The 27,614-nt window shown below is 36.3% G+C and overlaps 2 protein-coding genes across 2 annotated transcripts in view; one reads left to right on the forward strand and one right to left on the reverse strand.

Annotated features, from left to right (window-relative positions):
* LOC110202632 (putative olfactory receptor 2W6) overlaps positions 1–27,614 on the reverse strand; it is a 227,827-nt gene that overhangs the window by 15,413 nt on the left and 184,800 nt on the right. The gene's annotated exons all lie outside the window — the stretch shown is intronic.
* On the forward strand, positions 10,650–11,579 carry LOC110202628 (olfactory receptor 2W3-like). Its single transcript, XM_020978861.2, is given in 1 exon segment — positions 10,650–11,579. A coding segment is annotated over 1 exon segment (930 nt).

Raw genomic sequence — 27,614 nt, forward strand, 5'->3', positions numbered from 1 at the left:
TTCATCTGGAACAACAAAAGGTTCAGGATACGAAGGGGATTAATGAAAAGAAATTCAAGGGAAGGCAGCCTAGCCATACCAGTTCTTAAATTGCATTACAAAACAGTAGTTATCAAAACTGGTACTGGATAAGAAATAGAGTGGTAGATCAGTGGAATAGGTTAAGTATGCAAGAGAGTAGTCAATGACTATAGTAATCTACTGTTTGATAAACCCAAAGACTCTAGCTTCTGGGATAAGAACTCACTATTTGACAAAAACTGTTGGGAAAACTGGAAAATAGTATGGCAGAAACTAGGCATAGACCAACATCTTACATTGCATACCAAGACAAAGTCAAAGTGGGTCTATGATTTATATATAAAGGCTGATATTAAAAGCAACCTAGGAGAGCAAAGAATAGTTTACCTGTCAGATCTATGGAGAAGGGAAGAATTTTATGACCAAACAAGAGAAAACATTATGAAATGCAAAACGGATAATTTTGATTATATTAAATTAAAAAAGGTTTTCCACAAACAAAACTACAGAAGCCAAGATTAGAAGGGAAGCAGAAAGCTGAGAAACAATTATTATAACTAGTGTCTCTGATAAAGGCCTCATTTCCAAAATATGTAGAGAACTGAAACAAATTTATAAGAATACAAGTCATTCCCAATTGATAAATGGTCAAAGGATATGAACTGGCAGTTTTCAGATGAAGTAATCAAAGCTATCTATAGTCATATGGGAAAATGCTCCAAATCACTATTGATTAGAGAAATGCAAATCAAAACAACTCTGAGGTACCACATCACACCCATCTGATTGACTAACATGACAAAACAGGAAAATGATAAATGTTGGGAAAGATGTGGGAAAATTAAAACACTAATGCATTGTGGGCAGAGTTGTGAACTGATCCAATCATAATGGAGAGGAATTCAGAACTATGCCCAAAGGGCTATAAAAAGGTGCATACCCTTTGACCCAGCAATAGCACTTCTAAGACCGTGTCCCAAAGAGATCATGAAAAGGACTCACAGGTACAAAAATATTTATAGCAGCTCTTTTTGTGGTGGCCAAGAATTGGAAATTGAGTGGATGGCTGAACAAGTTGTGGGTGTATGAATGTGGTGGAATACTATTGTTCCATAAGAAATGATGAACAGGTGGACTTCAGAAACACCTGGAAAGACTTATATGAACTGATGCTGAGTGAAGTGAGTAGAACCAGGAGAACATTGTACACAGTAACAGCAACATTGTGTGAAGACTCACTTTGATAGACTTAGCTCTTCTCAGCAAAGCAAGGATCTAAGACAACTTAAAAAAACTCATGATGGAAAATGCTATCTATATCCAGAAAAAGAACTTTGGAATCTGCTATTTGGGTTTTTTTTTTAATTTTTTGTTTTCTGTTTCTTCTCTCTCCTCGTTTCTCCCATTGGTTCTAACTCTTCTTCACAAAATGATTAATTTGAAAACATGTTTAATGTGAATGTATATGTAGAGCCTATATTAGATTGCATGCCATCTTGAGAAGGAGTAAGGTTCAGGAGGGGGAGAAAATTTAGAACTCAAAATTTTATGGAAGTGAATGTTGAAAACTAAAAATAAACAAATAAATTAAAAAAAGAAAAAAGAAAAAAACTGCCCTGATATATCCTGGAACCAGAGGGTAAAATAGAAATTGAAAGAATTTATTGATCACTTCCTGAAAGAGATCTCAAAATAAGACTCCTAGGGATATGATAGCCAAATTCCAGATCTCCCAGGTAGAAGAGAAAATATTGGAAGCAGTCAGAAAGAAACAATTCAAATATTGTGCAGCCACAGTCAAGATCACACAAGATTAAAGAACTTTCACATTATTGGGGCAGAGGGCTTAGAATATGATATTCCAGAAAGTAAAATAGCTAGGATTACAATTAAAAAAAAAAAAGACCTCAGCACAAGTGAGCATGATCCTTCCAGGGGAAAATGGACATATGACAAAATTGAAGACTTTTAAGCATTCCTGATGAAAAGAGAAAATTTGGCATTTAAAGACAAGACTCAAGAGAAGCATAAAAAGGTAAACAGTAAGAGAAATCATAAGGAACTAATATGGTTCAACTGTTTACATTCCTCTGTGGCAAAATAATATTTGTAATGCCTAAGAACTTTATCATTATTAGAGCAATTAGAAGGATTGTGTGAGCATGCATTGACTGTAATGGGGTGACCACATACACACACAAGCACACAGACACACAAATTAAAGAGTGAGAAAGAGGGATGCACTAGAAGAAGGGAGAAAAGAAAGGAAGCATGGGGGAAATTATCTCACATAAAAGGGGAGAATAAAGAAAAGTTTTAAAGTAGAGGAGAAAATGAAGGTGGAGTGGCAGTCAACACTTGAACCTTACTCTCATCAGAACTGGTTTAATGAGGAAGTGATATACACACTCAGTTGGGTAGAGCAATGTATCTTACCCAACATGGAAGTAGGACAGGAAGGGGATAAGAAAACAGGAGGGTAGGGCAGTAACAAGAAGCAAAATGGATTTTAGAGGAAGAACTGGATAAAAAGAATGAGATAAAGATAAACAGAACAAAAAAGGATGGAGGGAAATACACAGTTAGGAATCAGAACTGTAAAAATGAATGAGTTAAATGCACCCATAAAACAGAAGGAGATGGTGAAATGGTTAAAAATAAAAATTTTTAAAAAACAAGAATCCAACAATGCGATATTTACAAGAAACACATTTGAAATAGAAAGACACATTCAGAATAAAAATAAGGGAATAGAACAGAATTTATTATGCTTCTGTTGAGGCAAAAAAGGCTAGGTTAGCAATCATAATTTCAGACAAAGCAAAGCAAAACCAAATTAAAAGAGATAAGCAGATTAAACTATATCTTGCATCTTGCTACCAGGTGCCTTAGACAATAAAGTAATAGCAAAACCAAACATATATGCACTAAATGGAATAACATTCAAATTCTTAAAGGAAATATTAAATGAATTATAGGAGGAAATAGTAAAGCTGTACTAGTGGGAAGCCTCAACTTTCCACTTTCAGATCTAGATAATTCTAACAATTAAGTAAATAAGAAAGAACTTATGGAGATGAATAAAATTTTAGAAAAGTTATATAACACAGACCTCAAAAAAAAATTTAAAGGGGATAAAAAGAAGTAAACTTTTTTTTTCTCAACTGTGTATGACATCTTCACAAAAATCAACCACGTATTTTGGCATAAAAACTTCACAACCAAATACAGAAAATCAGAAATATGAAATGCATACTTTTCAGACCATAATGCAATAAAAATTATTTTCAATAAAAGACCATAGGAATATAGATTTTAAAAATTGGAAATTAAATAACCTAACCCTAAAGAATGAGTCAGTTAAAAAAGAAGTCATAGAGACAATCATTAATTTCATTAAAGAGAATGACAACAGTGAGACAACATCCCAAAATCTGTGGGATGCATCTAAAGCAGTACTTAGGGGAAAATATATACCTCTAAACACTTACATCAAAAAAGAAAATCAAAAAATTGCAGATCAATAATTGGGCCTGCAACTAAAAAAAGAAACAGAAGAAGAACAAATTAAACCTCTCCAATAGAATACCAAAATAGAAATTCTGAAAACCAAAAGAAATTAATAAAATTGGAAGAAACAATACAATTGAACTAATGAATAAAACTAGGAGCCAGTTTTATGAGATAAAAAACCCCCCAATAACATTAAATGTAGATAAGCCATTAGCTGATTTGTTTTTTTTTAATGAAAAAAACCAAATCACCAGGATTAAAAATGACAAGAGTGAATGCACCATCAATGAAGATGAAATTAAAGTTATTATCAGGATTCGTTTTGTTCAATTATTTGGCAATAAATTTGACAATCTAAGTGTAGTGGATGTATCATTACAAAAATATAAATTGACCAGATCACCAGTAGAGGAAATAAAATACTTAAATAACCCCATCTTCCAAAAAGAAAGAAAGGAATTGAATGAGCCACAAATGAGTTTCCTAATTAAAAAAAAAACAGGACTATATGGATTCAGTAGTGAATTTCATCAAACATTTAAAGAACAATTAATTTCAACAATATATAAACTATTTGGAAAAGTGGGAAAAGAAGGAGTCCTTCCAAATTCCTGATGTGATACAAATATTGTGCTGACAGCTAAATCAGGAAGAACAAAAACAGAGAAAGAAAACTATAGACCAGGTTCCCTAATGAATACTGATGCAAAATTTTTAAATAAAAGTGTGATGCCATCTTATATGCTGCTGCCAACGTGATTTCTTGAAGTAAAAATTGTGCCTTGTCACTCTCTTACTCAATAAATTCCAGTAGCTTCCTATTGTTTCTAGAATCAAGTATAAACTGCTGTTTAGCTTTTAAGGCCTCTCAAAATCTGGCCCCAACCCATCTTTCCAACCCCATGTTGGCCTTACTCTAACCCTCTCAGTCTATAATTCAGCTAAATTGGCCTTCTTTCTTTTTCTTATTATACACCACTCCATCTCTCAACTCCAGGATAATATACTGGTTGTCCACCATGCCTGAAATACACTCTCTCCAGACGTCCACCTCATAGCATCCCTTTCTTCCCTGAAGATGCAGCTCAAATACTACCTTCTGTGAGAAGTCTTTTGCTATCCCATCAAATATTTTGCCTTCACTTGTGAATTACCTCACATTTAACTACTTTGTATTTATTTTCTTTGTACATATTTTCTATGTACTTATAGATGCTATTTTCTCCCCTATTAGAATTTAAGCTCCTTACAAATTAGAGCTTTTTTTTTTCATGATATATATGGAGTTCTCTTTTACAGTTATGGCTAATGGAAGCATTCTTAAGCAGACAATGAATAGAGGAGATTAATAAAAGTAAAACTATGCTAAAATAGATTTTCTTTTATTAGGCTTCCCATGTAGGAGTATTTTTTGCATTGATATAACTTGAATATAAGACAGGTAACAGAATAAGGAGGTGGGAGCAGAGAAAGATGGTATGATTTATAAACAAATGTATCAAATTACGTATGTCACTATTATTTTTGAAGGCTTTAGAAAGCTGGTTACAACAATGGTTTCCATGGCATACCCAAAGGAGGATGACCCATTCAGTGATCTTTAAGATTTCTTCAAGGGTTAAAATTCAATTAAATGGTTACACACAAAAATAGTTGAGTTAAATTCAATGCACATCTAACATTATGAACACTTCCCTACCCCAGAGATGAAACAATTGAGGTAGAACCTTGGTAGCAAGTCCTCTCCCAGGAAATCCCTGTCTGGACAGATCAGCATCTCTTCCTAATTGCTTGTTTGGGACATAAGGTCCCAGAGGCCTCAGCAGAATCAAGATAATTTCCCTTCCCTAGCATGATGTACATGAGCTGATGATGCCAAGGAGGTACAAATAATACAATTGTCACCAACATTAGCCATTAGGAGATGGCCAATTTGCTTGGAATCTTCTGGTGATGAGGTGGAAAGGTGGGGGGGGTGAACAGTGGATTCCTCCCTTTTGGTGCTAGAGAATTGAGGAATCACATTCTGATTGTCTCTACGTTTAAGCTATTGGCACTGAGAATCAGAACATAGTCTTCAAATATCACATCTACCTGTTTTCCCAATGAGAACTTCTCAGGTCTCTACCAGCTATGAGAGAAAGGTTCTTAGCGCTTAGCACAAAAGGCATCTTCTAGTCAAGACCAAGGGGACTAAAGATAGAGGAGAGCACAGAGATGGATGTGCCTTCTTTCAGCTCCTCAAGATGATAGAAAAGTGATAGGGTTTTTTTTTGGTGGTGGTGGTGGTGTTTTGTTTATTTGTTTTTTGTGCCGGTGGCATATGGACAGCAAATGAGGACTGTGATGGACGTTGCTACAAGCCAAGAGAGGTGAGAAAAGATATGTTTCACTGACTGGCTCTGACTAGAGATTTTTCTGACCCCAAAACTTTTCCAACATTTACTCTCCATTAATGAATAATTATACCCATATGTCCTCATTATTGAGGAGAGATTATGAGGAATCTATTTATGTATTCAATGAAATCAATTAGACAACCACAGATGATGATAATAAGTGCCAGACTGCCCTAATCGTGATGATGTCATATATATTCTATGTATATACATACATGGGTATACACATACATACATTGCTATAGCTATATGGAAACAAGCTTTTATTAAGTGCCTGCTATGAGAAAGGCACTGGGTAAGCACTTTATCAATATCATCTCATTTGATCCTCCCTCACAACAACCCTGGGAGATAGGTGCCATTATTATCACCTTTTTACAGTTGAAGAAACCGAGGAAGACAAAGGTTAAGTGGCTTTCCCAGGGTTGTGTGAACCATAAGTGTCCGAGGCTAGATTTGAATTCAGAAGTTCTTACCTCCAGGTCCAGTGCTCTATCCACTGAACCAACTATGTTCACATTTGAACTTAAAGCAACCGTGTATGGTGGGAATGCCAGTTTTACTGATGAAGAAATTGAGGCTCAGAGAGCTGAAACAACTTGACCAAGGTCACACATATACAATTAGTAACTGACTACATTCAGATAATTTTCCATCTGAGTCGTAGCCTCTTCCTTCACACTCCTCCCATTATCTATCTGTTAACTATTCTCATAAGAAAAATTTAAAACATGCAGCAAGATACAGGTGGGGAGGGGAAGACAGGAACTCCAAAGAAGATAGGAACATTTAGCCATTTGGAAGCCAGACCGTCTGGCACTCATACTCCCTGAGAAACTTCTCGATTAATCCTACCATTTTAGAAACATAGATTGTATTACAGTTGGAGCCTGTAAGAAAGGAAATGAAAAAGTTCAGGTAAGAAGCTGGACAATTATATGCTCAGACTTTGTCTTGTTTAAGTAAGGCAAAGACATAGCTATGCAGCATGGTGGATAGAGCGCTGACTTGGAGATTTGAAGAGCTGAGTACAAATCTTGCCTCAGACACTAGTTGTATGACCCCAGGAAAATAACAACTTGCCTCATTTCTGCCACTCCCAGCACCTATTATGGGGATAACAATAGTATCTACTTCAAAAAGTTGTGAGGCTCATGTAAGATAAGATGTGTAAAGTACTTTTCAAATCTTAAAGTGCTATATAAATTGTGGTTAATATTATTAAGGTTATGTCTAAATGATGCTGAAACTTTTGATTAAAACTTCCAGCTACACCACTATAAGCACTAACACATAATCCACTAGATGTTTCCAATGAACCAGATAGGTTTTATTGAGAAGGTAAAACATCTTGTTTATTCATCCCCAGAAAGTTTGGTGAGGGATAGCTGAGCAAGGGCCTAGAAAGCATGCAAAAAGCTAAACCAGAGACTCTTGTTTAGAGGGACTATAAATGTGGAATATAACAAATATGGAATGTTATGCGGTGTTTATGTTTTAGGTACTATTATGTTTTCCTTTGCTAAAAGGGAATGTGCAGTGGGTGGCTTGAAGTAAGGCATATACAGAGATTTTTATAATATAGAAACAACAGACATAAATAAAAATTAAATTAATTTTGAAGAAAACAACACTCACCTCGAAATGATAGAAATTGATATAGAAAACAAAGGAAATTTAATAAGCAGTTCCATTTTTTTCTTGGGAAATATTGGGAATAATGACATTTTTTAAGTAGCAAAATAGTTTCACAGGCTGTAATGGTAGGCATTCCCCAACCCCTAAGGACTCTTGTAACCTTTGCCTTAGGGCTGCTATTAATGAGTCAGAAAAATCCCTGCCTGCTGGGCCATATGAACTGATAGTGGGGAGCAGACAATGAGAGTTTGGAAATGAGTGTGTAATTACATGTTGAAGCAAACTCTGGTAATAATTCATGTACTTCTGATGGTTGGGAATTTTCTATTTCTTATACACCAAGGAAAACATGAGACTGAATATTGATAAAGAATAGTCTGAGAAGTTCAAAGACCTGAATTCTTATCCTGGATAAGATCTTTGATATGCGTGTTGTGTATTTATCCTTTCTGGGGCTCAGTTCCTTGCAACTGAATGTCAGACGCAGTAAAAATCAACCTTTCTCTTATCTACTCTACCTAACTGATATCAGGGAAAATCATATCACAGATATGTAAGAGCTTTGAGATGTTCAAGAGAAAGAGCTAAAACTTACTTCATCCCCCTCAGGGATTGTCTCTATGTTTTTAAAGGGGTGTGGGGATGTGTGTGTGTGTGTGTGTATGTCTGTGTTAATCCCAAAGAGCAGGATGAAAAAAAAAATGATTGTTATTTCATGAGGGAGTATATAATTTCTCTATTACCTCAATTTAATTTAATTTAGAGTAAAGATTATTTCCTCCTCTGATTATATATATACTGAGCAGGTAGGGCAGGGCCTGGGTCAAACATTTCCTCTTGAAGTTCCTTCTCTGTTGCTCTCTGTGCTCTAGGATCAGAACAATGTCACAGATGATTCACATAGCTGAAAACCCCAGTCTGATAATTTTACAACTACAGCATTTTTCAAACTGGCCAAGAACCCAAGTTCCATCTCAGATCATTCATTTCATAGTTGAAGGAACTGAGGTCCAAAGAAATACCATAATTTTTTCAAGATCAAAGAGCAACTAAGTGGCAGAGCCAAAATTCAAATTCTTCTCCTCCTGCTTTTAATCTTCCTCATCCTACTACTCCTACTTCTTCTCCAAACTGAATGCCTACTATGTATGAGGGGCAGCTAGGCAGTACAGTGGATAGATCACTGGGCCTGAAGTCTGGAAAATCTGAATTGAAATCTTGCCTCAGACACTTACTATCTGTGTGACCCTAACCAAGTCACTTAACCCTTATTTGCCTCAGTTACTCATCTGTAAAATGGGGACATACTAGGGAAGGAAATAGAAAACTACTCGAGTATCTTTGCTAAGAAAACCTCATGGACAAAGTTCATAGAGTCACATAGAGTTGGATACAACTAAACAAATAAACAACAAAAACTATGTACAAAGTTCACAAAATGCAAAGTTGTATGAAGTATAATCCCTGTATTCCAGGAACTTGCCATAGAGACAGAAAAAAAGTTTAAATCCTGCCTCTGATCTATAATGGTTGTGTGTCCCTTAACTTCCTAGTGCAGTAGGCAGTGTCTGAATGATGTGGGTTTCAGATCTTCCCCGCTAACAAACAAAAAACAAACCAAACAAACAAAAACCATATACAACATTTGTTCTTTGAATATAGAAATTTATTTGACCATGAATTATTGCATAAAGCCAGTCCAAGTCCAGTAGTAGGATATAGGTTAGGTGAGGGGAATAGAGACAGAATGTTGTTAAGGGATTTAGGAAACAGTTGATGAAAACCAGAGAGCTAGAAAATAACTGGAGGATAAGGAAAAGGAAATTTAAAAAATTAAAAATAATAAAGGAAGAGGAAATAAAGTAAATATGGAATGGAAAATAGCAGGAGCAGACCACAATAGAAGAGCAAGGAGAAGGAGCTGTAGATAATAATAATAATAGTAATAATGTTGGTAGTGGTGGTGATGGTGATATAGCATTTACACAAGGCTTTAAGAATTTAATTAAGAATTTAAGAATTAAAAGAATTTAAGGTGTTAATTCATGTGATCCTAACATCAACCCTGTGAAACAGAAGCTATTATTATTCCCTTTTTACAAATGAGAAAAGTGAGCCTGAGAGAAATTAAGTAATTTGCCCAGGATCATATGAATAGTAAGCCTTGAGTTTGAATCTTGCTTCATGGCTTTCTGACTGTATTATTCTCAGTCAGCGTTTCCATCTAGCTTCAGTAAGAGCAGTGCAATATGGGTAAAGACTAAGGGCAGAGGTGGTACTTAGATCTTAGGGTATAGGAGATAAACCAAGAAGAAGAGACAGAAAAAATATTGTGATAGCAAAGAAAACTATAATTTCAAATAAATTGTGAATCCCAGATTCAGTGGATCGACTTGGTTTGACCACCACTTCACTGAAAAAGTGACTTTTTATGCTGCAAGAAGAGCAGGGAATTGCTAAGCTTATGTTAGTCCAAGAAGCAAGGCAAGAAGAATTCTTTATAGAGTAGAACTGTAGCCTTAAACACTGTGAAAAGATCTTGATAAATCAGCTGCCTGACTATATGTTCATCCAGAAGAACACTGGAGCAGATATTACTAGACTGATTGCTCCCTAAAACTGCACCTTCAAAACAGGATGCTACATGAATATAGGATTATAATTCCTGTACCTCAATAATGATACCTTCTTCAGAGTTGTTGTTGTTGTTGTTGCCGTTGTTGTTTCAAGCCTTTACCTCTGGGCCTGACCGTTCTTGTGATGCTCAATAGGTGAGGAATGTAAAATGTGCTGATAGCATCAGGAGTTGAGCTAGAATTCAGGAAAAACATGCTGATAAAGAACTCTGTTAGCCACAAGAAAACTTGTTCAAGTTAGAGTTATGGCATCTCTTCCAAAGTTCTTTAAACATAGGTGAGCTCATTATTTTTCTGAAATGGTTTTAGAAGGGCATGTTTTTTCTAATTTAACTCTAAAGGTGAATTTCCAAAACAATTTCTCACCCTGAAATTCTATGAGTCCCAGGAGAATCATTCTAATTTCTTTCATTTTTTAGATGAGATGTGTGGAATAATTACAATGAGAGGCAATGAAAGCTCCCTAGAGAGATTTATCTTGCTGGGTTTCTCAGATCGACCCAGATTAGAGCTGGTCCTCTTTGTGGTGGTTCTGATCTTCTACCTCCTGACTCTAGTAGGCAATGCCATCATCATACTGGTCTCCCGCCTGGACCTCCATCTGCAGACACCAATGTATTTCTTCCTCACCAATCTCTCCTTTCTAGACATCTGTTTTACTACAAGCTATGTTCCCCAGTTGCTGTTCAACCTTGGTGGCCCAGACAAGAGCATCAGCTACACAGGTTGTGCAATCCAGCTTTTCATGTTTCTAGCATTAGGTGGCACTGAATGTATACTTTTGGCTGTCATGGCCTATGACCACTTTACTGCCATCTGCAAACCCCTCCACTACATGGTCATTATGCATCCCCAGCTTTGTTTGCAGCTGGTAGCCATTGCCTGGCTGAGTGGCATTGCCAACTCCCTGGCTATGTCCCCTGTGACACTGACACTGCCCTGATGTGGACAGCATGAAGTGGACCACTTCCTCTGTGAGATGCCAGCCATGATCAAGATGGCATGTGTGGATACCACATTCATTGAAAGTACAGTGTTTGTCTTGGCCAGCTGCTTTACTCTTCTTCCACTGTCCTTAATTTTGGTCTCTTATGGGTACATAACACGAACAGTTCTCAGGATCAAGTCAGCAGCTGGACGAAGGAAGGCCTTCAACACCTGTGGATCCCACCTCACTGTGGTCTCCCTCTTTTATGGAAACATCATCTATATGTATATGCAGCCAGGGAACAATTCATCCCAGGACCAAGGCAAATTCCTTACTCTCTTCTACAACTTGCTGACCCCTAGCCTCAATCCCCTCATCTATACCCTGAGAAACAAGGAAGTAAAGGGGGCACTCAGAAGACTGGTGAGGAGAGAGAGAGGCTAAGAGGTTGAATAATCACAAAAGAGTTCACATCCTTAATGTTAAATCCAATGATAGAGACACTGAATGAACTCTTCACTTAGAATCCACTGAATGTTTATCCTGAAAGCTATTTGAGAATGGCAATAATTCATGATAATAGGATCTTTGTTTTTGCTACATAGGTCTATGAGACAGCCCTATAATGATTTATTTTTTCTTCCTAGGCTTATGAGTTATTACTTTATACAAAGAATTTAAAGATTATAGATTTAGAGTTAGAAGGAACCATTAAATCAAATCTCCTCATATTATAGACTTAGGAAACTGAGGCCCAGTGACAATAAGTGATATACCTAAGGTTAAAAATTAATGGTAGAGATAGGATTGAACCCATTGGACCCTGTGACTATAAGTCCATTGTGGATTGTTCTTCAGAGTGGTTGGACCAGTTCACGACTCTACCAATAGTTCATTACTATACCTATTTTTCCCTCATCCTCTCCAGCATTTGTCATTTCTGATAGGTGTGAGGTGATACATCAGAGTTGTTTCAACTTCTCATTCTCTAATCAATAGCAATTTAGTGCATTTTTTCATATGACTTGTAGATAGCTTTGATTTCTTCTTCTTCTGAAAAGTGCCTGTTTAAATGTTTTAACCATTTATCTATTGGGGAATGGCTCTTATTTTTATAAATTTGACTCAGTTCTGCACTCAGGATATATTTGAGAAATGAGGTCTTTATCAAAGAAACTTACTGTAAAAAAATTTTATATTACTTCATTGTCTATAGTACCTTTTAACAAAATGTAGTTTCCCTGATTTTCCCTCATAATTAGTTCTTTTTGCTTTTGCTTTCTCTGAAATCATGATGCTATGCCAGCTTTTTTTTTTTATTTTTTAGCTTAGCAGAAGCCTATTAGATTCTGCTACAGCCATTTATTTCAATTTTGTGTGTTTCTTTCTGTTTTAAGTGTGTGTCTCTTGTAAACAATATGTTTTTGGATTCTGGTTTCTAATCCATTCTGCTATCCATTTCCATTTTATGGGTGAACTCATCCCATTCATATTCACAGTCATGATTACTGTGATTTCCCCCCCCCCCATTATTATGTTATCTTTACTATGGCTCCACAGTATTAATTGTTTCTTTCTGGATGCTTGAAGTATTTTTTTTCTTTGACTTGAGAGCTCTGGAATTTGGCTATAATATTCCCATGAGTTTTCATTTTGGGACCTCTTTCAAGAGGTGATCAGTGGATTCTTTCAATTTCTGTTTTACCCACAGCTTTAAGATATCACAGCAGTTTCCCTTGATAATATCTTGAAATATGATGTAAAAGGTGTCTTTATTATCATGGCTTTCAGGTAATGCAATAATTCTTAAATTATCTCTCCTCAATCTATTTTCCAGGTCAGTTGTTTTTCCAGTGAGATATTTCACATTTTCCATTTTTTCATTCTTTTGACTTTGATTGTTTCTTGAAATCTCATGGAGTTATTAGCTTCCATTTGTTCCATTCTAATTTTTAAAGAATCATTTTCTTCATTGAGCTTTTGTACCTCTTTTACCCTTTGGCTAATTCTGCTTTTTAAGGAGCTCTTCTTTTCAATGGATTTTTATATTTCTTTTGCCATTTGGCCCATTCTTATGTTTTAAGGTGTTATTTTCTTCAGTACTGTTTGTGATCCATTTATAAAGCTGTTTATTCTCAGGCATCACTCTCATTTCTCTTTTCTTTTTTTTCTTTTTTTTTTCTTACTTATTTTTTGCTGCTTTTTAATTTTTTCTAAGTATTTAATTTATTTATTTTTAGTTTTCAAAATTCACTTCCACAAGATTTTGAGTTCCAAATTTTCTCCCCATCTCATCCCTCTCACCACCCCAAGATGTCATGCATTCTGAATACCCCTTCCCTTAATCTGCCCTCCCTTCTATCTCTTCCCCCCCCATTCTCTTATCCCCTTCCCCTTCTATTTTCCTGTAGGAGTTTTGACTGTGTTGTCTTCTTCTGGTTGTATGTTTTGATCTTCTTTGTTACCAAAGGAAGATTCTATGGTCTGACTTTTTTTTGTGCCTTTGTTTGTTCATGATTCCAGCCAATTACTTGAGTTTCAAACTCTTTGTTAAGGTAGAGGTCTGCTTCTAGTGTGGAGAATGTACTGCTCCAAGTTTCAGGGGGTTTGTGCAGCTGTTTTCAGAGATACTTCTAGGGACTTGCAAATTTTCAGTTTTTCCAAGATGATATGATAAGGGGCGAGGTGTTCACTCCTTTCCTGGCCTGTGCTCTGGTCTATGAGTGACCACAAGCAGTCTTTTCTGCCTTGGAACTGTGGGGAGGATTTGCTCTCTACTGCCACTACAAGCTCCACCAGGCCAGTGCTCCTCCTAGCCCCAGGACCACCACCCAGAACCATGATCCAAATCCAAGCATGAATAAAGCAAGAGAATCCTGCCTTAGCACCAGCAGAGAGATCCCTGCAATCCCCCTCTGATCAGCCACTTGATTCCCCCTCAGTCTGTGGGCCAGAAGCTCTGGAAGCAGCCACCACCCCGGAGCCGAGCTGGGGGGCTGGGGCTGGGACCAGGCTTCTCTCTCACCACAGTCACAGACTTTTCCCACTGACCTTCTAAGTTCTCTTTGGTGTTCATGGGTTGAGAAGTCTGGAATCTGCCACAGCTGCCTGTGATTCAGTCCTCTGAGGCCTGCTTCAGGTTTGCTGAGGCCTGTTTTGCCTGCATGCCCATGCTGAACTGTGCTCCTCTCCCCACCCATCATAATATACCTTTGCAATCAACCATCCAGGCTGTCTTGAGCTATAAATTTGTTTCACTTTGTATTTTTGTGGGTTCTGCTGCTTTAGAATTTGTTTAGAGTAATTTTTTACAGGTATTTGGAGGGGTTTGGGGGGAGAGCTCTCATTTCTCTTTTCAATTTTTCCTCTAGCACTCTTATCTTTTTCTTTAACATTTCTAGGAATTCTTTTTGGGCTTATCTCCAATTTCTATTTTTCTTTCAGGCTTTGTTTATATCTGTTTTCACATTGTTTATTCAGAATTTGTGTCTTGATCTTCCCTACCACCATAGAAGTTTTCTGTACTCAAGTTCTTTTCTAGTTTTCTCATTTTTCTAACATTTCTTGACTTTGACCTTTATGTTGAAATTGGGCTCTACTCACCTGAGGGTGAGAAAGCATTGTCCAAAGCTTCAGGCTTTTGTGTGCCATTATTTTGAGAGCAAATTAGGAGATCTGCAAGTTTTCTATGCTTACAAGGTAGTGTGATCTGGGATGAGCTGTGGTCAAGGCTCTACTGGTCTGAACTCTGGTCTTTAACCAGGATGTGCTATTGCTTTTCTGCAGTTTACATTTGATAGTTCTTCTCTTGGCCCTGGAACTGTAGCCAGATCCCTTGCTCTCCTGTAGCTGTAAACACTGAATCCAGCGGCTGATCAGAGGGGGATTGCAGGGATCTCTCTGTTTGCTGAGACAGGATACTTTTGTTTTGTCTGTGCTTGGATATGGGTCACAGCTCTGGGTGGCAATCCTGGGGTAAAGAGGAGCACTGGCGTGGTTGAGCTTGTAGTGGTGATAGAGAGGAAATGCTTCTCACAGTTCCAAGGCAGAAAGAACTGCTTGTGGCCACTCATAGACCAGAGCACAGGCCAGGAAAGGAGTAAACACTTCAATTTTCATAATACCACCTTAGGAGAACTGAAAACTTACAGATCCCCAGAAATATCTCTGAAAAAAGCTGCACACAAACCCCCAAAGCTTGGAACAGTACATTCTCCACATTGGAAGTGGACCCATACCTTAAAAAAGAGTTTACAACCCAAGTAAATGGCTGGGATCATAAGCAAACAAAGGCTTAAAAAAGTCAGACCACAGAATCTTTCTTTGGTAACAAAGAAGATCAAAACATACAACAAGAAGAAGACAAAAAAGTCAAAATTCCTGCATCCAAAGCCTCCAAGAAAAATATGAATCAGTCCCAGGCCATGGAAGAGCTCAAAAAGGATTTTGAGAAGCAAGCAAGAGAAGTAGAGGAAACACTGGGAAAAGAAATGAGAGTAATGCAAGAAAATCATGAAAACAAGTCAACAGCTTGCTAAAGGAGACTCCAAAAAATACTGAAGAAAATAACACCTTAAAAAATAGGCTAACCCAAATGGCAAAAGAAGTTCAATAAGCCAATGAGGAGAAGAATGCCTTAAGAAGCAAAATTGGCCAGATGGAAAAGGAAGTCCAAAAGCTCACTGAAGAAAATACTTCCTTAAAAACTAGAATGGAGCAATTGGAACCTAGAAACTTTATGAGAACTCAAGACACTATAAAACAAATCCAAAAGAATGAAAAAATAGAAGACAATGTGAAATACCTCATTGGAAAAATAACTGACCTGGAAAATAGATCAAAGACAGACAATTTAAAAAGTATTGGACTACCTCAAAGCCATGATCAAAAAAAGAGCCTAGACATCATCTTTCAAGAAATTATCAAGGAAAACTGCCCTGATATTTAGAACCAGAGGAAAATAGAAATTGAAAGAATCCACTGATCCTCCTGAAAGAGATCCCCAAAAGAAAACTCCTAGGAATATTGTAGCCAAATTCCAGAGTTCCCAGGTCAAGGAGAAAATATTGCAAGCAGCCAGAAACAATTCAAATGTTGTGGAAACACAATCAGGATAATACAAAATTTAGCAGCTTCTACATTAAAAGACCAGAGGGCGTGGAATATAATATTCCAAAGGTCAAAGGACATAGGAGTACAACCAAGAATCACCTACCCAGCAAAACTGAGTATAATCCTTCAGGGGGCGAAATGGATATTCAGTGAAATAGAGGACTTTCAAGCAATCTTGATGAAAAGACCAGAGCTGAATAGAAATTTGACTTTCAAAACAAGACTCAGTGAGAACATGAAAGGTAAACAGGAAAGAGAAATCATAAGGGACTTATTAAGGTTGAACTGTTTACATTTTTACCTGGAAGGATGGTATTTGCAACTCATGAGAACTTTGTCAGTATTAGAGCAATTGGAGGGAAAACAATTATATGTTTGGATAGATAGATAGATAGATAGATAGATAGATAGATAGATGGATGGATGGATGGATGGATAGAAGGCACAGGGTGAGTTGAAGATGAAGGGGTGATATCTGGAGAATAAAATTAAGGTGTGAGAGGATTATACTGGGAGAAGGAGAAAGGGAGAAGTAGAATCAGGTAAATTATCTCAAATAAAACAGACAAAAAAGGCTTTTACAGTGGAGGGGAAGTGGGGGAAGGTGAGAGGGAATGAGTGAATCTTATTCTCATCATATTTGACTTAAGGAAGGAGTAACATACACACTCAATTGGGTATGTAAAGTTATCTTACCCTACAGGAAAATAGGGGGAAAGGGGATAAGAGAAGAGGGAGGGCAGATCAGGGGAAGGAATATTCAGAATATATGCTGTCTTAGGGTGGGGGGAGGGATGAGATGAGGAGAAAATTTGGAACTCAAAATCTGTTGGAAGTGAATGTTGAAAACTAAAATAAATAAATTTTTTAAAAAAAGAATAACCCAAGAAAAACAAGAAAATTATGAAAAGAAACAACCAACTAGAAAAGGAAATCCGGAATATTTTTTAAAAATTATTATTATTAATTTATTTTTCCTCATTCTTTCACATTCAATTTTTAAAGTCTTTTTAAAATTCTTCTACAAATTCTTTCTGGGCAGGTGATCATTTGACACATTGTTGTTCAGTAGTTTCCAATTCTTTGTGACTTCATCTATGTTTAACTTGACAAAGATACTGGCGTTGCTTGCTATTTCTTTCTCCAGCTCATTTTACAGATGAGGAAACTGAGACAGACAGAATTAAGTGACTTCACCAGGATCACATAGCTAGCAAGCGTCTGAAGCAAATTTCAACTCAGGTCTTCCTGACTCCAAAACTAACCCTCTATTCACTGTACCATCTAGCTGTTCTTTATTACATTTTATATTCCGCCAATCTCCCCACCCATAATCTGCGATCCAATGACACTGTCCTTTTTACTGTTTCTTGAACAGAATAATCCATCTCTAGACAGAGCAGTTTCACTGGTTGCCTCCCATGCCTGAAATGTTCTCCTTCCTCATCTCTTCCTCTGGCTTTTTCAAGTATTATATGACTAAGTAAAAAGCATGCATAGTTCATGAATTGACATAATTCCAAATTACTTTCCAGAATGGCTATAAAATTCATAACTCCACCAAAAGTGCATTAGTATGCCAATTTTCCTGTAAACCCTTTAAACAATTATCATTTTCCTTTTTTTTTCAGCTTCACTAATCTGATCTATGTAATTCATATTTCTCTAATTTGAGGAGCATTTTTTCATGTGATTATTGATAGTCATGTGATTTGACGAGTATTGATGTCTTCCTTTGAAAACTGTCTCTTCATATAATTTATCCATTTATCTATTGAGGAATGACTCATTCATGTACATTCGAAGCAGTGAAAGTCTTGTCTACTCTAATCCATAAAATGATTCAAGACATTTCCAAAGGACTCATGATGAAAAAAATGCTATCTACCTTGAGAGAACTGATGAACTCTCAAAGTGTAACTTTCTTGCTAAAAATGTGGCTAATGTAGATATATATTTTGCATGATTTCACAAGTATAATTGAGAGCATATTGCTTGCTTTCTCAATGGCATAGGAAGGGTGGGAGGAGGGAAAAAATTAGAACTGAAAATTTAAAATGAAAATCATTTAAAAGAATAAATTGAAATATTTAAAAATAAAAATGAAGAATAATGATATAAAAAAATTATTTATCAAGAAATAGTTCTTGAATCTGAATCAGTTCCTTTTGTGTCTTGATTCTGAGCAGTTTTATCAGAAAAAAAAATGCTGTAACATTTTTCTTCTTAATTAATTATTTTTCTTCTACTTTTAATTCAATTGGTTTCATTGTACAAAACCTTGTCAATTTTATTTAATCAAAATTATCCATTTATCTTCTCTGTCTAGCCAGTTTCCTTGGCTTATTGAGTTCTAATATATTCTTCTAATCTTAGTATCCTTTTATTTTATTCAAATAATAATTCTTGTGCTTCTGTGGGGTTTTGTGTGTGTTTCAAATTTTCTGTCTCTTTCATACCATATAATGTTTGGTAGATTTTTTTATATTATCTATTCAAAGTTGTCCTCTCTTTTTTTATTAACGTCTCACATAAAGCTCTAATTTCTGACTAAATTTACATCATTACTTCTTTTCATTCTATTCATTACTTTTTTGTACAATTCTACTGTCATTTCTGGTGAGTCTATAAAATGTTATTGTAAACTTTTCCTTTTGGGAGATTTTTAATAGGATTTTCTTCTCTCACTACCACTAGTGTGTTGTCTTGATTCCTTTTCTCACCTGCCTCTTCATTTTTCAATATCCTTCCTCTTTTCAGGCTCCTTATTGAAATGCTCTTCACTTTTTGTGATGCCTTTCAGTTTTATCCTAAATTTGGTAGGTATAGACTTTGACATGCTTATTTCCTTCTATTTTTTCAACAACTGTGGTTTTTCTACATGGCAGGGCATCTAAGAAGTACTAATTATTGATCACAGGTGGTAATGGGTAAGTCTGCCATTGCCACTCAGGACTTGGGTTTTGATTCAGGGCAGGAGAGAATGGGGAGACAGTTTTGTCTGTGTTCAGAGACTTTTATCTCGTGGGTCTGTCTGCCTAGATTCTCTCCCCACTTCAATTCATCTAGTGACTAATGTTATTTTCCTAAAACACAGGTTGCTGAAGTTGTTAATTGTTTCAATTTTTTTAGTTGATTCTCTAGGCTACACTAAGTAATCCATCACATCACCTGCAAAAAGTGATAGTGTTTCTTCTTTGCCTATTCTTAGTCTTAATTTTTTTTCTTATCTTATTGCTATAGTTACCATTTCTAGTAAAATACTGAATAGTGATGGTGATACTAGATACTAGGACTACTGACCTATAATATTTTTTCCTCTACTTTCTCTCTCCCTACTTTAGGCATTAAGATGATACTTATATCACAAAAGAAATTTGAAAATATCCTTTTAGTCTTTATTTTGTAAACTATAAACAACTGGAAGAATTGTTTTTGAAAGATTGATAGAATTCACTTATAAGTCTATCTGGTTCTGTTCCCTCCTCTCCACTTGGGAGTTATTTTAGGGCTTGTTCCATATATTTTTTAAGAGATTAGGCTATTTAAATTCTATAATTTCGCTCTATTAATCCAGATATTTTTATTATCATCAATCTTTTTTTTCATTTTACTGATGTTAGAAATGTTGTTAGCATACAATTGGTCAAAATAGTTTTTAGTAATTTCTTTGACTTCCTTTTAATTTTTCAGAAATCTCTTCTTTCATTTTTTGATAATGGCAAATTGCTTTTATTCTCTTTTAATAAGATTTTCTTCCCAAAAAATCCCAACCTCTACTTTTATTTTTGAATTCACTTTTTCTTTTCATTTCTGTTAATCTCTTCTTTGATTTTCATAAATTCTATTGTGGTGTTTAGTTGGTTTTCTTTTTCATTTCTTCTAAGATTGATTTAACGAGCCTAAAAATATTGGTAGATTGTCACATTGTTGTAATTTTTAATGAAATTTTCTAATATTACTATGACTTTTGCTTTGACTTGCCATTTCTTTAGGATCAAGTTATTTAGTCTCCATTTAAGTTTAAATCCTTTCTTTAAAGATCCTTTATTAATAGATTTGTATATGATGTAGTCAGTAAAGGATATGTTTAATGCACCTCCTTTTTTCATTTCTTTATGATGTGTTTATGTCCTGGCACATGGTTAATTTTAGTAAAGGTTCTATGCACAACTGAGAAATATTCATCAACTTTTATAATCCTATTCAGTAAATGCCAGTGTTCTATCATATCTAATCTGTTCTAAAATTCTCTTTAGGTCTTTGCTACTTTTTGTTTTTAATGTATGTGCAATTTTTGTGTAAATCTGAAAGGAGTACATTGAAGTCCTCAACTATTATAGTTTTACTTTCTATTTCCCCCTAAAGTTAGATTAATTTTTAAGACATTATTTCATTTGGTGCATTCATATTGAAATTTTATATCATTTCCTTGTCTATGATACTTTTAAGAAAAGTGTAGTTCTCATGTTTATCTCTTTTAAACAGATCTATTTTCACTCTTGTTTGTATGAGATCACGATTACTACCCCTGCTACTGTTGTTGTTATGGTTTTAAATTTCTCCTGAAGCATAATAAATTCTCTTCTAGCTGGGTAGAGTGACAGTGTGAATCTTTATGCCTTAAGCATATTTCTTATAAAACACAAATTGTTAGTTCCTGCTATCCATTCCACTATTCTGCTATCTATTCACAATCTCTTTTAAATTTAAGATTTAGTTAATCTCATTCACATTCCAGGATATTAATATAAATGGTGTATTTTCCTCCATCACATCATCTTACATTTTTTTCTCTTTATTTTCCTAACCACTCTTTATGAAGAACAGAAAGATGGCGGTGGTGGTGGTGATGGTGGTGGTGGTGATAATAATGATGATGAAAGAGAAGGAATGTGATCCATTCTAGTGATCTGTAACTGAATTAATCTGCTTCCACATCACTTCCTCTCTTTTCTTCTTGTAACCAAACCAATTCTTACCCTTTCTTTCTTTCATTTTAATTAGCACTTTAAGATTCACCTTTCCAAACTGAAATTAATCTTGCTTGTGACTCTTCTCTCTCTAACTGTATTTTTTAAATCCCTTTCTCCCTTCTCCCTCTACCCATCCATTTCCTAACCAAACTCTGTGAGTGTGTATTGTGCATGTGTTCAATTCTCCTTTGTCTCGCTCATATATAAGTGAGGTCCATGTTGTTTTACTCCCTTTACCCTTTCCTCTGTCTTTGTATAGTGTTCTTCTTGCACAACTATGCTAAATTGTATTAAAGAGTAAGTTTCAGCTCCTTCTTCATTTCTTCACTAGTCCATTCCCTTTTCTTTCCTTTCTTATGATCATTGAAACAAAACAAAACAAACCCTAGATCCTATGCTGGTCTTATTTCATTCCTTCTGCAACCCTTAAGACACTGGGGTTCTGAAAGTATAATTCTTTCCCTACAAGAATGAAAATAATTTATTATCATTTGGTCCCTTACAATTTCTTAGATGTATTTACCTCGTGTGTCTCTTGACTTCAGTATTTTAATTATATCTACTCAGCACTAATATTTTCATATGAAAAGCATGAAAAGTCCTTTATTCCAAAGAATATCCACATTTTCTTCTATAGGTTTATACTTAGTCTTTCATAGTAAGTTACTCTTGGCTGTGTGTGTGTGTATGTGTGTGTCTTTTAAAAATAATATTGTTGTTATATAATATGCTATTGTATATTATTTAATATAATTGTATATTGTAATATGCAATATTACAAGATTTTCTCTCCTTTATAGCAACAAGTGTTGTATGCCCTCAAATACCCTCGGTTCCCAATTACTCCACTTATTTATTTACCATGACCTCATCCTCCATAACAACACAGTTACACACCAAGATGGTTATGCTCTGGATCTTGCCATCACTCAAAATGTATCACTTCCATGTTCATGAACAAAATTAACGATGACCACTTAATGGCCAAATCTAACAACCTTTTCTTGATGATGATGATGATGATAATGTAGAATGTACCTCACAGGTTTTATGTGAGAATTAAATTAGATTATATTTGTGAAGCACTTACCATAGTGCCTATCACATATTTGGCATTCAATAAATGCAGTTCCCCCATCCCTCCTAACCTCATTATTTTTGACCACTATGCAACCTTTGACGTTTCTCTCTAGGTTTCCTTCACATTTCTCTTTCCTGCTTTTGCCACCACCTGTCTGATTGCTTGTTATTCTTCTTGGGTAGATTTCATTCAAGTCATGCCCATTAATGGTAGGTTTCCTAAAGTCTCTGTCCTGGACCCTCTGACCTTATCTTCTACACAGTTTGACTTGGTGATTTCATCAGCTCTCAAAGATTCAACTATCATCTCTATGCTGATGATTTTCAAATCTACTATTCTAGTCTTAATCTCTTTCCAGACACCCAGTCTTATATCTTCAATGATCAATTGAATATCTTGAACTGAATGTCTCACAGACAGCCTAAATTATTGAACTCATTATCCCTCCCTAAAAAAAAAAAACTCTCTAAATTTTCTGTTGCTGTGGAAGGTACCACCTTCTTCCTTGTCATCCAGGCTCACAATCTACATGTATTTCTTGACTCCTCACTCTCTCTGACTCCCGATATTCAATCACTTGTCAAGACCTGACATTCCTACCTTCTTCATATTTGGGGTATAATCCCATTCTTTCCTCTAACACTACCATTACCTTGGGGAAGGCCCTCCTCACCTTGTGGTTGGACTACTGTGGTCTTCTTTGTCTCCCTACTACAAATTTCTTCCCACTCCATCTTCCACTCAACTATCAAGGTTATCTTTCTAAAGTGCAAATCTGACCATATTACCTCACTTTTCAATAAACTCTGGTGGTTCCCTATTGCCTCTAGGATCAAATACAAACTTCTCTTTGTTGTTGTTGTTGTTGTCGTTGTTGAATAATTTCAGTTGTGTGTGATTTTTCATGACCCCTTTTGGGGACTTTTCCTTACCAAAGACACTGGAGCAGTTTGCCATTTCCTTCTCCAGCTCATTTTACAGATGAGGAACTGAGGCAAATAGAGTTAAGTGACTTGTCAGGGTCACATGGTGAGTAAGTATCTGAGGTAAGATTTGAACTCATGAAGATGAGTCTTTCTTATTCCAAGCCCAGTTCTCCATCCATTGTACCACCTAGCTGAAATATATCTCTATCTATCTATCTATCTATCTTCTATCTATCTATCTATCTATCTATCTATTGTCTGTCTGTCTGTCTGTCTGTCTGTCTGTCTGTCTGTATTTATAGCTGTATCTACAGTTAGTCAGCCATGTCTGATTCTTTGTGACCCCATGGACCATATCACAACCAATACTGTCCATGGGGCTTTCTTGGCAAGGTAACTGGAGTGGTTTGCCTTTTCCTTCTCTAGCAGCAAGCAGAGTTATTGAGTGACTTGCCCAGGGTCACCCAGCTAGTAAGTGTCTGAGGCTGGATTTGAACTGGAGTCTTCCTGACTTCAGGCCCCAGTCCTCTATCCACTGAGCCATCTAGCTGCCTCATATGTGTCTGAAGCCAGATTTTAACTCAGGTACATGACTGATTCTGACTCCTGGCCCAGTGCTTTAACCATGGCACCCCCTGGCTGCCCATAAACTTCTCAACTTGGCTTAGAAAGCCTTCTACAACTTGTTTTCATCTGACTTTTATAAACTTCTTACACTTTACACTCCACCACAAACCCCTATACATATTCTGCGATCCAGTAATACTATCCTCTACACTGTTCCTCACAAATGACTCTCCATCTCTTCATGCTGAGCATTTTCACTGGCTGTCCCCCACATCTGAAATGCTCTCCCTCCTTATCTCTACCTCTCAACTTTTTCTACTTTCTTCAAAAGTCTCATCTTTTGTAAGACACCTTTCCCAATCCCCCTTACTGCTAGTGCTTTCGCTCTGTTGATTATCTCCAATTTATCCTGCATGTAACTTGTTTGTACATAGTTGTTTGTATGTTGTCCCCTCCATTACACTGAGTGCTCCTTTTGAGCAGGAACCATCTTTTGCCTTTCTTCACATCTTCAGTGTTTAGCACAGTGTCTGGTACATAGTGGTACGTTAATAAATGCTAGTTGACTAACTGCTCACTTTACTCTGAACATCTGCTTGGCACATAGTAAACACTACACAAATGTTTATTATTTTATTCTTGTTATTATTATTAATTATTATTATAAAAGCACCTACCTACAGAGTTGCTGGATGGGTCAAATGAGATAAAATTTTAAAGCACTTACCACAGTCTCTATCTCACAGTACGTGTACAATAAATCTTTCTCTCTTCCCATTCCTTTAAAAAGATAAGGGTAACCAGGAAAGTTAGGGAAAGTGAGCAAGGAAAAATTCAACATAAGATGATAGCCATTTTGGCAAAGGACTGAGCAGAAGAATAATGAAGCAGTGCCATAAGACAAGAAGGTTCTGATAGAAATGGAATGACAACCTGCTCTCTGGGCCCAGTCTTCGTGACCCTACATGTTTATTAGAGAATCTGAGTTTTAATGGGTATTAGAAACACAGGAGGCTGGAGCACCTCTGGCCTGCTTGTAGGGAGAGAGCTGCCCCAGATAGTGTAGTCCATATAAACACCTAAGTCCAATGGCTGGCCATTGAAGGAGCTAGGAAATGCAAGCAATAGATCTTGGAGTGACGTTTAATGTTGGGAGTATTGATGTCCTTGCTCCCACCTTCTCTACCACTTCCTGGCACTACTGCAATAATATGTCCACTAGTGTTCTTGTAACCAAATGTATTCCCTTCAATCTGCTGTTCCTACTAGTGCTATACTTTGGAAAGCAAAGTTCTGATCACAGCACTATCCGTTTCAAAAGTCTTCAGGTATTCCATGTTGACTACAGAAAGAAAGAAAATCCCCTTAGCCATCTCCTAGGCTATTCTAATGTGAAGGACATATTCTTAGCTCCCCTGTGGAAAGAATGTTGGATTTATCATCACAGGAACTTAACAAAATTCAATACATATACATGTCACAACTTGAATAATACTCCTAGAAGTAATGTCTCACCTGTGACACATACTGAATTTTTGACCCTAAGGGCATTCTTTAACCTCCCTCTCAGGGTCCTATGGAACTCAAGTTGCAGAAAATGTAGCAATCTCCACTAACAGAAAGGTTTACTTACTGGTAATAACTTAAATCAATCATATAGCAGTTTCAGTCAAAAAAAAAAAAGTTGTGCAGATAACAAAAACCAAACAAAAAATGAAATTGACTTCACTACAACAAATAAGAAATGATGAAGTCATTTCAGAATCAGCTGTCTATTTGTAATTAAATATATATGTAATATGTATATATCTATGTATGTGTATATATATATATATATATACATATATATATATATACATATATATATATATATATATGTATATATATATATATATATACATATATACCAAAGGCTAAAATCAACAGCAAATTTTTTGAAAGAACAAAAGTGATCTATTCAAATAAATTATTGATGTTGGAAAGTAGGAAATGGATAAAAAGAGCTTTCACTCCTCATTTCATTTTTTGCTGTTATTTTACCAGTTTAAAGTAGGTTTCCCAACAAGTAGGCCAAAAGAATCTCGAAACTGCCTAACACAGCAAACATTTTATTTCTAGCTAAATACAGGTGCATGGTTGCCAGGGACAATCTAATTTGAAGTATAAACTCATCTATAAAACATTGCAGTCAAACACAGTGGAAGATGATGAATAGCAGTTTTTCACAATACAGAGAATCATAGTAGAGGGGGAAGAGTAGACAGAAAGCTTGACCCAACCGAGCCAGATCTTCTCAAGTATATTTTTAGATGAAACTAGAAGACAGACTTAAAATACATCATGTTTGACAAAGTCTCTGTAGGGTTCTTTTCTCATTATAAATGATAGTGAAACTGACACATTTGAACTTAGAAACACAGTACCTAATATGCTTAAATGAGGAAGGAGAAATACCACTTAAAAAATTAAGTCATGGGGTAGCTCGGTGGTGTAATGGATAGAGCTCTGGCCTTAGAGTCAGGAGGATCTGAGCTCAAACCCAGCCTCGGACACTTGACATTTACTAGCTGTATGACACTGGGCAAGTCACTCAACCCTCATTGCCTCACCAAAAAGCAAAAAAAAAGAAAGAAAAAGAAAGAAAGAAAGAAAGAAAGAAAGAAAGAAAGAAAGAAAGAAAGAAAGAAAGAAAGAAAGAAAGAAAGAAGAAAATAAGTCATGAGGCACAGACAGATAAGACTAAGAGCACAGAAGAAATCATTGTTGAAGGTATCATTCTGAAACCATTGGATCAGTTTTCAATAAAACTTTCAGAGGGGAGGGTACCAAATGTTTGAGGGAACCGGATAGAATTTTTCCCAATAAATCTGATTGATAAAACATTATCAAGATGGTGGATTAGAGGAAGCAACCTAGACAAATGCTCCCAACATTCCACTCCAAGCAACTTTAAAATAACCTCTCAAATCAAATTATTAAGCAGCAGAGCCAATGAAATGTCAGGGTGGAGGTTAGCAGGAGAGGTCTGTAACACTGGGGTAGGAGTTAGCAGACTAGCAGTGGGTCTTGGATGTGGCCACAACAGAGGCAGCAGTAGCTTCAGGAAATCTCAGCCCAAAGATGGTAAGAAGGTCAGACAACTGATCAGAAAGAAATTCCAAGGGCCTCTTTGGTGACATTCTGTGCAGGACTTGGCACTGTTTGGCAACTCAATATATTGCCCATAGGTGGTTCTGGGTCATAATTTCAGGGCAAAGAGGAGCACTGGTGGTGACTCAAAAGGGAGCAGAGGCCCTGGTTGCAATTCCAAGGCAGAGAAGAGCACTAGCATTTGGGGCTGTAGGAGAATAAGGGACTTGTTACAGTTACAGGGCCAAGAGGAGTGCTATCATTTGCAGCTACAGAGGAGCTGAGGCTATTCCTAAGTAAATGCCAGAGCAGGTGAAAGGGTAAAGACCACAGTTCTCCCAAAATCATGCCACCCTGAAAGAACTAAAAACTTACAGACCCCCAGAACTAGCTCTGAAAACAGTAACAAGAAAAATACTGAAGTTTGCCACAGCCTCCCCGCCACCCCTCTCCACCCCGCCAACAATCCTAGATGAGCAGAGCCCAACTTTAATATACAGATCAAAGTGAGGAAATAGGGTAGGGAAAAAAATGAAATTGAAAAGACAAACTGCCCTGATGTCCTAGAACAGAGGGCAAAGTAAAAATAGAAAGAATCCACCAATCACCCCCTCAAAGAGATCTCAAAATGAAAACTCCAAGGAATATTATAGCCAAATTCCAAAGCTCTCATGTTAAAGAGAAAATA

Source organism: Phascolarctos cinereus, unplaced genomic scaffold (assembly GCF_003287225.1).
Source record: "Phascolarctos cinereus isolate Bilbo 61053 unplaced genomic scaffold, phaCin_HiC Scaffold_5;HRSCAF=322, whole genome shotgun sequence".
Taxonomy (NCBI): domain Eukaryota; kingdom Metazoa; phylum Chordata; class Mammalia; order Diprotodontia; family Phascolarctidae; genus Phascolarctos; species Phascolarctos cinereus.